We start from the raw sequence: 13,901 nt of genomic DNA on the forward strand, positions 1-13,901 counted from the left end.
CTAGCAGCATGACCTTGAACTAATTACTTACCCTCTCTAAGTAATTTATAAAATGGGGACATTAACAGAATCCACAGCATAAGATCACTGAAGGATTAAATGAAATAATCCATGTAAAGGACTTAGTATATAGAATGTCCAATTTAGACTAGACATGGTGGCTCATGACTGTAATGCCAAGACACTGGGAGGCCAAGGCAGGAGGATTGCTTGAGGTCAGAAGTACAAGACAAGCCTGGGCAACATACCAAGACCCCATCTCTACAAACACACATACACAAATTAGCCAGGCACAGTGGCACGTGCCTATAAACCGAGCTATTTGGGAGGCTGTGGTGGGAGGATCACTTGAGCCCAGGAGTTGGAGGCTGTAGTGAGCTATGATTGTACCACTACACTCTAGCCTGGTAACAGAGCAAACCCTGTCACACACAAACATAGAGAATATGTCTGATTTACAGGAAGTCTTCAAGATACTATTACTACCATTGTTATAATAGAAAACTTTATTAGGAAACTATTATAATGGTCAAGGCAACAGACACAAAGGCCCTGAACAAAAGCAGCGATATGGAGAAGAGAAGACAGATGCATGCAGTCTTTCTGAGCTGCAAGTGATTGACTGGACTTGGTAACAAGGGAGAGATTATGGGCAGTACTGAATCAAATAGGTTCCTAACTTGGACAACTAGCTACATGAGTGAAAATATTTAACAATTTAGGGTGTGTTCAATAAAAGCTATGGCTAGGTAACATACAGATGAACGTGTAAAATATACCATGACACACGCCTTTGGCTCAGGCAAGAATCCAAGAAAAGGCTCTATCATTGCCTCCTTATTCAGATTTTGTAGTGTGAAAATCATGCTCACCTGCAGTACTCATTAAACAAGTGGTCCTAAGAAGCCATGTATGATTTATGTAACCACCTCCTTACCCACGGTTTACTGAACTACAGATGGACAATCGGCCCATGGAGGAAAAGAAGACCTCAGCCCATCAGACTTTCTGTGTTTGTGCATTCAGAATCATGTGGCCTCAGGGGTTTACATCACTGTTTGAGGCACAGCCGCCATGGCTCACTCATAGCAGTAAGAGAAAAGCAGAGAAATGAATATAGGAGGTACACAGAAGTAAAATGAAAGAACACAAGGCCCCATAAACAAGAAAGACCTGGGTTGGTCAGGCACGGTGGCTCACGCCTATGATCTCAGCACTTTGGGAGGCTGAGGTGGGCGGATCACCTGAGGTTGGGAGTTCGAGACCAGTCTGACCAACATGGAGAAACCCCATCTCTACTAAAAATACAAAATTAGCCGGGCGTGGTGGCTCATGCCTGTAATCCCAGCTACTCAGGAGGCTGAGGCAGGAGAATTGCTTGAACCCGGGAGGCGGAGGTTGTGGTGAGCTGAGATTGTGCCATTGCACTCCAGCCTGGGCAACAAGAGTGAAATTCCATCTTAAAAAACAAACAAACAAACAAACACAAGAAAGACCTGGGCAGCACAGTAAGAACCCATCTCTACAAAAAATTTTAAAAATTAGCCAGGTGTGGTAGTGCATGCCTATAGTTCCAGCTACTCGGGAGGATGAGGTGGGAGAATCACTCGAGCCCAGGAGGACTACAGTGATCTCCGATCTTGCCACTGTACTCCAGCCTGGGCAACAGGGTAAGACTCTGTCTCAAAAAAAAAAAAAAAAAAAAGAGCAAGAGTAGTTTTCGGATAACTGTTTAGGTTTCATAAAGCCCAGCTGCATCTAGACACCAGATTCTGTGAGATCATCCCATATCCATTTCTACTTGTGTTTCTTTCCATTCCATGCAACAAAACAATCCCAGTGGCTACAATGGATGAGACTGCCCAAAAAGAATACAGAGACAAAACCAAAAAATGGCCAAGGTTAGGATCCTGGGGAACACCAACATGGAAGAGTCAGACAGAGGAAGAAAAGTCAATGAAACAGGTAGAAAAAAAGGCATTCGTAGAGGCAAGAGGTAATTCAGGAAAAAGCAATGTTCTAGAAGTCAATGTAAGAGAGGATTTTAAGGAGTAGACAACAGTATCAAATGCTACAGAGAAATCAAATAAGAGGAAGAAAAAACTAGGCTACTGGATAGGGCAATTAAGGGATCACTGGTGACCTTTCCCAGAGAAGCACTAATTATTATTATAATTCAAAAACTTGCGTTTTCAGATCCTAACTGCCACAATAGTCATACTGTTTTATCTTTAGGTGAGTCTTAACATGCCTCTGTTTTGGTTTCTCTTCTATTTAAAATAATAATAATAATATATTATTATGATATTTATTTATATATCTAATATATAATTATAATTATTATATTATTATTATCCTTAGGTGAGTCTTAACATGCCTCTGTTTTGGTTTCTCCTCTATTTAAAATAATAATAGTAATGATAATAATAATCTTCACCCAGCCCTAACCATTCTAGAAATATTCTGTATTTTAGACTATCTGGTGGTAAAATTCATGTAAAAATTCATCAAGTTAAACATTTAAGCTTCATGCACTTTAAGAGAAAGAGACAAAATCCCCCTCTATCATCCTTCCATAGTATTCAGATTAAAACATAAAAATACACTGGGCGAAGTGGCTCACGCCTGTAATCCTAACACTTTAGGAGGCCAAGGTAGGAGGAGCACTTTAGCACAGGAGTTTGATACCAGACTGGGCAACATAGTGAGACCCTGTCTCTATTTAAAAAATAAATTAATAAATGAAATAAAAAAGAAACAGGCTTATAAAGTAATGTATAAAGCTAGGAGTAAACTGTTCTTTGAATTTTTTAAATCATCCCATGGTATCCTCAACCTCTGCCTCCTGATGTAATGGTAGGTAATACTGTCTTCATCAAGAAGCAGATTAATACAAGTTTCCATGCTATTATGACTATGTTAGTTTTCAAAAAGCTGGGCATGGTGGCTCATGCCCGTAATCCCAGAACTTGGAGGCTGAGACAGTAGGATTGCTTGAGCCCAGGAGTTTGAGAACAGCCTGAGCAACATGGCAAGACCCCTTCTCTATTAAAAAAGGAAAGAGAAAAGAAAAGTCACATGTGTATCTTCATAGACTCGAGCACACAGCAAGCAATCTAAACCATCTGAAAGACGGAATGACAGTCGATCCAGATGAAAGCAGTGAGAGGTGCTGGGGCAGCATATATATGAAGGGGTCTTACCTTCATTAAGTGCTTGTTGACCCACTTGGTGAATGTTTTCTTCTGAACCCGGTCCCGTTCATCTGTAAAGAAAACACAGAGAAGGCACTGGCTTAGTGCTACCCAGGTAACAGGTTCCCACACTGCAGCCCTGCCCACACCTATGTTTCTCTAGAACAACTTACCCACATAACTGTGGGACAGTGACTTCTTCTTAGGAAGGTTTGGCCTAGCTGAACTTCCTCTTTGGTCCTGATCACGTTGTCACTTTACAAATTAGACAGAATCATCATGTGCCTCAAAAATCATACCATGGCAAAGTCTCCTTAGCATGATAATTTGAGCAGAGCAGGGGACAGAGTGATTCCCCACTTCTCTCACAACAAGCTTCAAAAAGCCAAAGCCATGATACCACCAACAGATGGGGTGGCCTTGACATTTGGGACACACATATTGCAGTGGTTAAATTTCACTCTTCATGTGCTGATCTGCCTGAGTAATGCGCAACTCCCTCCCTCCCCTACCCCAGTAATTTCTTCATTCCAATTTCTTTACCAGCCATTATCAAAACACTCAAACTCTCAAAGCTGCCCAGTTTACTCCCACGGAACATCTCTTCCCTCTCTCCCTTTTCCTGTCATAGTAGCAAACTCCCTTTCTTTCTCCATTTTTTTTACCTCTTTAACAGAAACATGACTATCAATGCTTGACAATGACTGCTCCACAGAGGCCTTATCCTGTAAAGGACTTACTTTCTCCGACTCTTGCCAATTCCCCAGAGCCATTTCTAGACCACTGAGCCATCAGTCCTGGTCCTTTTCTATTTTTGAAAGCCCACACCATCCCCTATAACATCTTGTTCAAATCATCCTCACTGTCATGGACCATGCCCCGCAGCCTAGCCCCTTCCACATGGCAAATCTACCTTAGCCTTCCCTGATGACTTGGTTCATTTATCCTCTCTACATATACGTGAAGACATATGTGACAATGCATCTGTGCCTACTTGGCTCCACGGGCACTCATCTCCAATTCATGTCCAGCCACCACACTGCCACATTTTGGGCCTTATTCCTTCCCCAAACGTACCTATTTAGCACTTACCATTATCAGTCTCTCACACCCTCTCCTAATCATTCTAAACCTTCAATCACTCCATTCTTATTTTACCCTACTCATTAAGGACATCTACAGCTGGGCATGGTGTTCACGCCTTGTAATCCCAGCAGTTTGGGAGGCTGAGGCCAGTGGATCACTAGAGCTCAGGAGTTGGAGACCAGCCTGGCCAACATGGTAAAACCCTACCTCTGCTAAAAATACAAAAATTGGCCAGTTGGTGGTGTGCACCTGTAGTCCCAGCTACTCAGGAGGCTGAGGTGAGAGGGTGGGAGGATCGCTCGAACCTGGGAGGCGGAGGTTGCAGTGAGCCGTGATCACACCACTGCACTCCAGCCTGGGTGACAGAGTAAGACACAGTCTCATAAAAAGAAAAAGGACATTTAAAATAATCCCAGTCCATGCTAGACAACATGGTTATGCAATTCAAAGCTTCCCTCACTAATACCCCAGAGACTCTCCCTGCCTAACCACCTACTACTACATTCACCATGACAATCTGCAAACCTAAATTACCACCATTGCCCGCTGCTTGACTCTTCCATATCTTTTCCAAGACAGAGAACATTTCAGAAGAAGGTTGCAGAGGTGGCCGGGCGCGGTGGCTCAAGCCTGTAATCCCAGCACTTTGGGAGGCCGAGACGGGCGGATCACGAGGTCAGGAGATCGAGATCATCCTGGCTAACACAGTGAAACCCCGTCTCTACTAAAAAATACAAAAAAAAATAGCCGGGCGAGGTGGCGGGCGCCTATAGTCCCAGCTACTTGGGAGGCTGAGGCAGGAGAATGGCGTGAACCCGGGAGGCGGAGCTTGCAGTGAGCCGAGATCGCGCCACTGCACTCCAGCCTGGGCGACAGAGAGAGACTCCGTCTCAAAAAAATAAAATAAAATAAAATAAAAAGTTGCAGAGGTATATAAATCTGGTTCACTAGTAATTCATACAAGCTTCAGCCAGGTTCTCTCTCCCCAATGCCCAGTTATTTTCTTCTTATTGATCCCCTAGGAAAAGCCAACATACTGCCATTCCAAACAATGTCAATGCTCGTTCTACATGCCAGGTGAATATATTTATCTACTTATTTTTCCTGAGTTTATAGCCATTCAATAAGCACTTCTTATCTTGGCCTCTGTTTTTATCTTCATATCCTTATTTTCAGCCTTGAATCCTTTCTTGCTTTGCAAGAAACAATTTTCTTCCTACTATGAACTACAGCACTAAGGAATGGACCTTAGAAATTATATAGTCTAATTCTTTGCTGACACACAAATCCCTTTGACAACAAAGAATCATAAGTTCACGTTGAAAGGTCTCTACAGCTCTCCCATAAATCTACGATATTCTTGATGTTTAAAATTTAGGGTAACAGAGAATTCACTAACAGAGGAAGAAAGACAATGTACCAATGTAATAATTCTATAAAATGTCATAATCTGCTTTCCTTATAACTTCTGCCTATTGACTCTCATTTGGGACTGTCAGATGTATTATTATTAGGCCAGGTGCAGTGGCTCATGCCTGTAATCCCAGCACTTTGGGAGGCTGAGGCAGGCAGATCACCTGAGGTTGGAAGTTCAAGACCAGCCTGACCAACATAGTGAAACCCCGTCTCTGCTAAAACCACAAAATTAGCCGGGCATGGTGGCGCATGCCTGTAATCCCAGCTACTCGGGAGGCTGAGGCAGGAGAACAGCTTGAACCCGGGAGGCGGAGGTTGCAGGGAGCTGAGACCGTGCCATTGCACTCCAGCTTGGCAACAGGGCGAGACTCTATCTCAAAAAAAAAAAAAGTATTATTATTAGACTTAAAAGTTTAATCCATCTTTCAACTGATGGAGTCTTGAAAGTATTTGAAGCCAGGATTCTTATTGGATTTGACCACTGTCATTCCAACATATTTTGATATTTTTAGATGCTGATTTAGTTATCCAACATCATCATCCTTTCCAAGCCCGTGTCATCTGCAGACTGAATCAGAATCAGCTTCCAACTATAGTCTCATCGAAATCACTGACACTTTGCTCATACTACTTATTTTCCCTTCATGGCAGGCTACTTCTCTTCATCTCTCCAAATGGTATTTATTCTTTAAAATCCACCTCATTCATTCACTCATGTATTCTTTTTTTGCTTGTTTTTGAGACAGAGTTTTGCTCTTGTCACCCAGGCTGGAGTGCAATGGTGCGATCTGGGCTCAATGCAACTCTGCCTCCTGGGTTTCAGCGATTCTCCTGCCTCAGCCTCCAGAGTAGCTGGGATTACAGGTGCCCACCACCACATCAAGCTAATTTTTGTATTTTTAGTAGAGACGGGGTTTCACCATATGGGCCAGGCTGGTCTCAAACTCCTGACCTCAGGTGATCCACCCACGTTGACCTCCCAAAATGCTGGGATTACAGGCACCTGGCCTCATTTATTCTTTAAATAAGAGAAATAACTTCAAAGCAGTTTGATAAGTGCTATAACAGGTAAGCACAGAGTGCTCATGAACATAAGAGGTTAAGCATACCTTGGTAGGGACAGGAAATATGGGGGACTTAATGAAGTTTCCAAGAGGAGTGACTCTATCTAACCTTAAAAGATGAGTATAAGCCAGAAAGAGAAGGGAAGGAACAAAGTCGCTACATAAAGTTATAGCTAATGCAAATTCATGGAGACAAGAAAAAGCTTATGTTCGAAGAACTGCACAGAATTAGGAATAGTTGAAAGACAACTAGGTAGTGGCAAGATAGGATGGTATGAGCAAAATCATGACCTTTCATGACAAGCTTAAGGAACCTGAACTTTATCCTATAGGTAAGGGGAAGCACTGAAAGATTTTGAACTGGAGAATGACATGCTCAGATTTGTGTTTAAGAAAAATTCTGGCTGCCTTTTCTGACAACTCCAGTTCTCAATAGTCTCTGTGTCCTCCAAATATCCATGTTACTTACTGGGCTAATCACTCAATCAGCACTTAAATAATTATATAGTGTTCTGAACTTTTAATATGCTTATTCTTACATTACCAGTGAGATCATTAACTCCTCGAAGAGACCATGATTTACATTTTTGTATTTCCCACAACTTGCAACACCTAAAGCTCTACATAGTAAGACCTCAAACATAAAACCACCAGAGAGTGCTCTTAATTGGCCAAGTATGATTAGAAGACTGGCTACAGAAACACACAAAATGAAATCAGAACTGAGTTACCTACAAGAATCCAGTTCAATATACAAAAACCTCAAAACCCTGCCAGGCAAGCTGGCTTATGCCTGTAATCCTAGCACTTTGGGAGGCCGAGGCAGAAGGATCACTTGAGCCTGGGAGTTTGAGGCTGCAGCAAGTTATGACTGTGCCATTGCACTCCAGATGGGACAACAGACTGAGACTCTGTCTGAAAAAACAAAAACACAACATGCCAGTAAGTATCACTTGTGTGCTGATATAAGAAGGCATGGTGGAAAAATTAGAGCTAACTAAAGTTGTGTCCATTACATTTTCACATGATATCAGGCCCACTGTGCTTCACTATATTAATTACCTTCATAGCCAAAAACAGTCTGATTCTAATTTTAAAAATTTTCATTCTGATGACAGAAGTGTTCTCTCTTTTCATAATTTCTTTTTTTATAAAAGCTATGTATATTTGCTGTAATAGGTCAAACAACATACAGATGAAAAAAGAAAAAATTGCCAGGCACGGTGGCTCGTGCCTGTAATCCCAGTACTTTGGGAGGCCAAGGCAGGTGGATCACGAGGTCAGGAGATCGAGACCATCCTGGCTAACACGGTGAAACTCCGTCTCTACTAAAAATACAAAAAAAATATCTGGGCATTGCGGCGTGTGCCTGTAGTCCCAGCTGCTGGGGAGGCTGAAGCAAGAGAATGGCGTGAACTCAGGAGGCGGGGCTTGCAGTGAGCCGAGATCGCACCACTGTACTACAGCCTGGGTGACAGAGCAAGACTCGGTCTCAAAAAAAAAAAAAAAACAACAACAACAAAGAGAAAAGAAAAAGGAAAAAATTAACAGATTTTCTTTTAAACTAGTAAGTACCTTAAAGGAGGTGGAATTCTTCTGGTTTCTTTTTAGTACACTGCCTCATTTCGTTTAGACCTGAATATGTGAGTAGCATGATTCTTTTTAATTTTACTATCCATAGGCGGGGCACGGTAGCTCACACCTGTAATCCCAGCACTTTGGGAGGCCAAGGCAGGTGGATCACAAGGTCAGGCGTTCGAGATCAGCCTGGCCAACATAGTAAAACCCTGCCTCTACTAAAAATACAAAAATTAGCTGGGTGTGGTGGCCTGTAGTCCCAGCTACTCGGGAGGCTGAGGCAGGAGAATTGCTTCAACCTGGGAGGCAGAGGTTGCAGTGAGCCGAGATCGCGCCACTGCATTCAAGTTTGGACAACAGTGCAAGACTCCATCACAAAAAAAAAAAAATTACTATCCATAAATTATTCTGCTAATCTACCAAGCCCTTCCATAATGGTAATGTACTAAGGAAACCTGATGGTCTCATACCAATCATGCTCCCAAAAGCTAAAAAGCTGACTTTCAGCTCTGGAGAAAGACATTTAAGTACTTACTGTGAATATAATCATTAAAGGCAACATGATTACAAGCCCTTCCCAAGACTACCTAGCCTGCTTAGAGCTGAGCCATAAGCTCCTCAGAAAACGGTTTTATAGAATTCCTTTGCCCCTAAGAGCTGGAAGATAATTTTTTAAGATCCTATGTTGGTAAGCCCATCAATTACATGAAAGTTCATTCCTGGTTTAAACTTCAGGATCAAAGAATATTACAGTGCCTAGAGTTTAATAGATCTTAATCTTCAGCAAGGAAATCCAAGAAGCAACCTTAAGAATTACACTGACCTTCAGAATAATAGCTCAGACTCTCAAACTATTTAGTAAGTTTTAGATTGGCTCCTAACACATAAATCCCTAGTTTAACTCCAGGCCTAGCAAACATCTTTCTGCCTAACATTGCAGGTTAGGCAGAAAGGTAAAACTGAGGTAAAAGTCTCAGAAAGTACCCTTATGTGACAGGAAAACTGGCAAAGAAAAGGCAATATTCATTTTAATGTTCTTTATAATCTCAGCCCCACCAAAGGCTATAAACAAAGAAGTGAGAGCCCATGGCCCACCACCAGCATCTCTACAGAAGTGGAGAACCCAACTGCCCATCTAATTTTCAGATTTAACACTTTAAACCTTATTAATTACTTAGAGGTTACTGAATTAGAAGGCTTAAATTAGAAAAATTTGCTATTTGTTGTTGTTTTGAGACAGGGTCTTACTCTGTTTCCTAGGCTGGAATGCAGTGGCATGATCATAGTTCACCACAACCTCGAACTCCCAGGCTCAAGCGATCCTCCTGCTTCAGCCTCCCAGGTATCTAGGACTACAGGTGCACGCCATCATGTCTGGCTAATTTTTAAATTTTTTGTAGAGACAGGGTGTCAGTATGTTGTCCAAGCTAATCTCAAACTCCTGGCCTCATGTGATCCTCCCGCCTCAGCCTCCCAAAGTGCTGGGATTACAGACATGAGCCACTGTACCCAGCCTAATTAGGATTTAATATTTGTTTCCAACTTTATTGATCTTCATCAACAAAGGTCTTTGAGCATCGTGCTACCAATACCTACCCTAATTTTATTTTAGTTCATTGCCAGAGTTGTCCCTTTTCAGAACCTAAGTCAGTCCTTCTACCTAAAATCATCGCTCCTCTTCTCCATGGGAACCTTAATCCAACAATACTCCCTAGTCTGTGTATCTTCAACTGCTCTCTCTCTCCTGGTTCTCTCCTGTTGGCTTCTGAACAAGTATGATGACAACGCTCAGACTCCACTTCCCCACTTCCTATTTATTCCATGTGACCTGGATTCCAGCCCCACACATTCACTGAAACTGCTCTCCCCCTAGTCACCTAATTGCCAACCCAATGGATAGTTTTGAGTTCTATCTCATTTAAACTCTCTGTAGCAGAAGACACTGCTGATCATTCCTTCACCTTTTAAATATCGACTCTCTCTCTTGAATCTGAGACTCCATTCTACCCTAGTTTTCCTCTTCCTCCTTTGGTTGTTTCTTCTCTTCTGTTCATCCCTTAAATGTTACTCATCCTTAGCCCTCTTTTCTTTTCATTCTGTATTACAGCTTCTTCAGATGTTCAAGGACCCAAGAGTCCACTAACGGGTTTTGGAGAAGGAGTGTTCAGGAACCACCTAAAATTACATGCAAAATGTTTTGTGTCATGTGTGTGTGTGTGTGTGTGTTGGGCGGTGGGGGCAGGGGGATCCATAGCTTTTCAATAAAAATTAAAAATAGCTGTTCTCTACATTCTCCCTTAATGATTTAATGAACATCCATAGTTTCAGTTGTGACCTATACAATGATAATTTCCAAATCTCTATGTTTAGCTGAGGCCTTTACCACTCTCATAGATTCAATGGCCTCCTAAAACTTTCATGCTCATCTCAAACTCAACTTGTCTAAAACTGAAGTCTTCTTTTCTCTTTGCTTCCAACAGATATCCCTGCTGTAATCCACCCTTCTCAGTGGTGTCAGCAACCTTTCTGGCAAGGTTGATCTTGTAACTGTCCACCTTAAAATCTTTCAGTGAGCCCTTATTCGCCCAATATTATTAACAGTTGACATTTAGGCTGGGTGCGGTGGCTCCCACCTGTAATCCCAGAACTTTGGGAGGCGGAAGCAGGCGGATCACTTGAGGTCAGGAGTTCAAAACCAGCCTCGTCTACTTGGTGAAACCCTGTCTCTACTATAAATACAAATTAGCCAGGCGTGGTGGCAGGCACCTGTAAAATCCCAGCTACTTGGGCGGCCGAGGCATGAGGATCACTTGAACCCAGGAGGCGGAGGTCACAGTGAGCCAAGAAAGTACCACTGAACTCCTTCAGCCTAGGTGACAGAGTGAGATTCTCTCCTCAAAAAATAAATAAATAAATAAATAAAATTTAATAGCATTTATTGAGCACCAACTTATGTGCTAAGCACCTTATATCTATTCTTTCTAATGATCAACAACTCTGTAAGTTAGGTATTATTTTACTGGAAAAATAAAGTCCAGACAGATGAAGCAGCGTGCCCAAGATCACAAGGTAAGTCATGAAGTCAAACTTGAACCCAGCTCTACCCAATTCCAAAGCTTGATGCCTCCATTCAGGATAACATTCAAACTTTTTAGCTTGGGAGCTAAGACCCATTATGATGGAATGCCTACCTACCACTCATCCCTCTACCTTTCCATAAAAACTTCCAGCCTTGTTTAAAAAAATTCCTGCAAATGGGGCAGGTTTTCTCTCAGTTCCATGCCTTTGCACATACACTGTGAATATCGCTCTCCCCTTCTCTGACTACTCATTCTTCAGCATTTAACTCAACTATCCCCTCCTCCAGGAGCTTTTCCCATCTCTTCCACACACTAGTTTGTGTGCTTATTGCAGGGTATCACTGTTTATTTGTTTATCTGTCCTACTCTACTAGGAGCAATTTGAGAGTAGGCCTGACGTCAAATGAAAGCCTGCATTTGAGGTGCAAAGTTCTACATTCTGATCCAACATAGCCTATCCATGTAGTCCCAGTACATTATGAATCATTCAAAAAACAAGTGAAAGAAGAGTCTCTGCTGTTTCCAAAGGCCACAGAAAAATGACAAGCACTTCAAGAAGCCCAGAAACACCAACCACCTGGAAATCTAAAAACGATACACCACAGCTGACACAGAAAGGAACTGAAGTTGGAAGAGGCCTGTTTTGTGACCTCATAAAGTTTATAATCTAGTGATGGAGAACAACATGTAAATAATTAACAGTAACACCAAGTAAATAACACACCAGATACAAGCTGCACAAAATGACACTATAGCACAAGCATAGAGTTGATTAATCCTCACAGAGAGGTAAGAGGTGTTCATGGAAGGCGTGGTAGAACTACACCTGATCTTAGACAAAAGGCTACGGAGTGAACGGTGTCTGCAATAAACCTTGGATAACGAGTAGAATTCTGGCAGCCCAAAAAGGGGTCAAAGGATTCCAAACTAAAAAAAAACACAAGGAGGCTGGGCATGGTGGTTCATGCCTATAATCCCTGCACTTTCGGAGATCGAGGTGTGTGGATCACTTGAGCTCAGGAGTTCAAGACCAGCCTGGGCAACATGACAAAACTGCCTCCACAAAAAATACAAAAATAAGCCAGGCATGGTGGCTTGAGCCTGTGGTCCCAGCTACTTGGGTGGCTGAGGTGGGAGGGTCGCTTGAGCCCAGGAGGCAGAGGTTGCAGTGAGCCAAGATTGTGTCACGGCCCTCCAGCCTGGGTGACAACAAGACCCTGTCTCAAAAAAAAAAAAAAAAATTTTTTTTTAAATTTACAAAGCACAAGTAGTGATTTGGAGACATGTAAGTATACAGGATATGTTTAGGGAACGTATAGCTATTGCATGCATCACATGCAGTTAGCAGTGTGATGAGCAACCAGGCTAACAGAACAGCTAGCTGACATCACAAAGGACCCAGAAAGCTAGAGTAAGGAGTAGGTACTTAATTAAGTAGACAAAGCAGAACCACTGAAATTTTCTGACCTAGAGTATGTTTTGGGAAGACTAATCTGGCTTTGCACTGAAGGCCACATTGTACCAGAAAGACACTAAGAGGCAGAAGAACCAGTTAGAAGGCTCCAATGACAGACCAGGAAAAACATCTTGAAATAGCATGAATTAGGGCAGAGGCAGCAGGAAAGTAAGAAGAGGGCAGGTACATTGTCATGCAATGTAGAGGTAGAAACAATAGCCTTTAGCTATTTTAAATAGCCTTTAGATGGTGGTGGGTAAAGAATGGCAGAGTTCAAGACAATTCTCATGCTTCCAGCCAGAGCAACTGGGAGAAGAGTAGAACTTCAAGATAATGAAAACAGAAAGAGATTAACGATTTGGTGAGGGTACACTGGTAAAGCAGAAGACAAAGAGTGAGGTGTTAGGAGGATCTTCTCACGGACAGTTGGAATCTTTGGTCTAGAGTTCAGAAGAGCAGTCAGAACTGAAGATAAGGAATTGGAGTTAACAACTGATAGTTGTGGCAAATAGAGAGCAGATAGCTTATTTGGACAAATCTTCCTAATCACAACTTAGCCCATATCACCTCTCTCTCTATTCAAAATACTTTACGGATTTGATCCCTTTCGTTTTAGAATTCAAAGCCCTCTACAACCCTATAAAATTCAATTGCAGTTTTTATTCACTATGTTTTAGGTGGTTAGAGGAGACAAAGACCTGGTCTCTGTCCTGAAGAAATTTACAATCTATCTACTCTTTCACTCTCCCCTGCATGACTCAACTGCAACCATTCGGATCTTCTTGTCTCCAAACATATCTTTCACATCTGTCCTACTCTACCAGGAGCAACCTTTCCCCCAACTGGAATACCTACCCTCTTCTCTTGGGGCTTATCTAACTTAGAGCCTCCTTTCAAAGTCCAGCTGAAGTCTTGCTTCTGTTAATACTTTTCCGGACATGTCAGCCACCTTTGGATAACTATGGCACTTAAAAGTTTCTTCAATTTACTTAGCACTAAGCATATAAAACCTATCATTAGAGAGCTC

The 13,901-nt window shown here is 42.2% G+C and overlaps 1 protein-coding gene across 8 annotated transcripts in view; it reads right to left on the bottom strand.

Annotated features, from left to right (window-relative positions):
* Nucleotides 1-13,901, bottom strand: part of MACF1 (microtubule actin crosslinking factor 1) — a 384,222-nt gene that overhangs the window by 252,743 nt on the left and 117,578 nt on the right. For all 8 annotated transcript variants that reach the window (XM_077962816.1, XM_077962815.1, XM_077962806.1 and 5 more), the window contains exon 2: nt 3,204-3,265. In XM_077962816.1, coding sequence (XP_077818942.1) covers nt 3,204-3,265 — 62 coding nt within the window. The remainder of the gene's footprint in view (nt 1-3,203; nt 3,266-13,901) is intronic.

This window comes from Macaca mulatta, chromosome 1, assembly GCF_049350105.2.
Source record: "Macaca mulatta isolate MMU2019108-1 chromosome 1, T2T-MMU8v2.0, whole genome shotgun sequence".
NCBI classification, from domain to species: Eukaryota; Metazoa; Chordata; class Mammalia; order Primates; family Cercopithecidae; genus Macaca; species Macaca mulatta.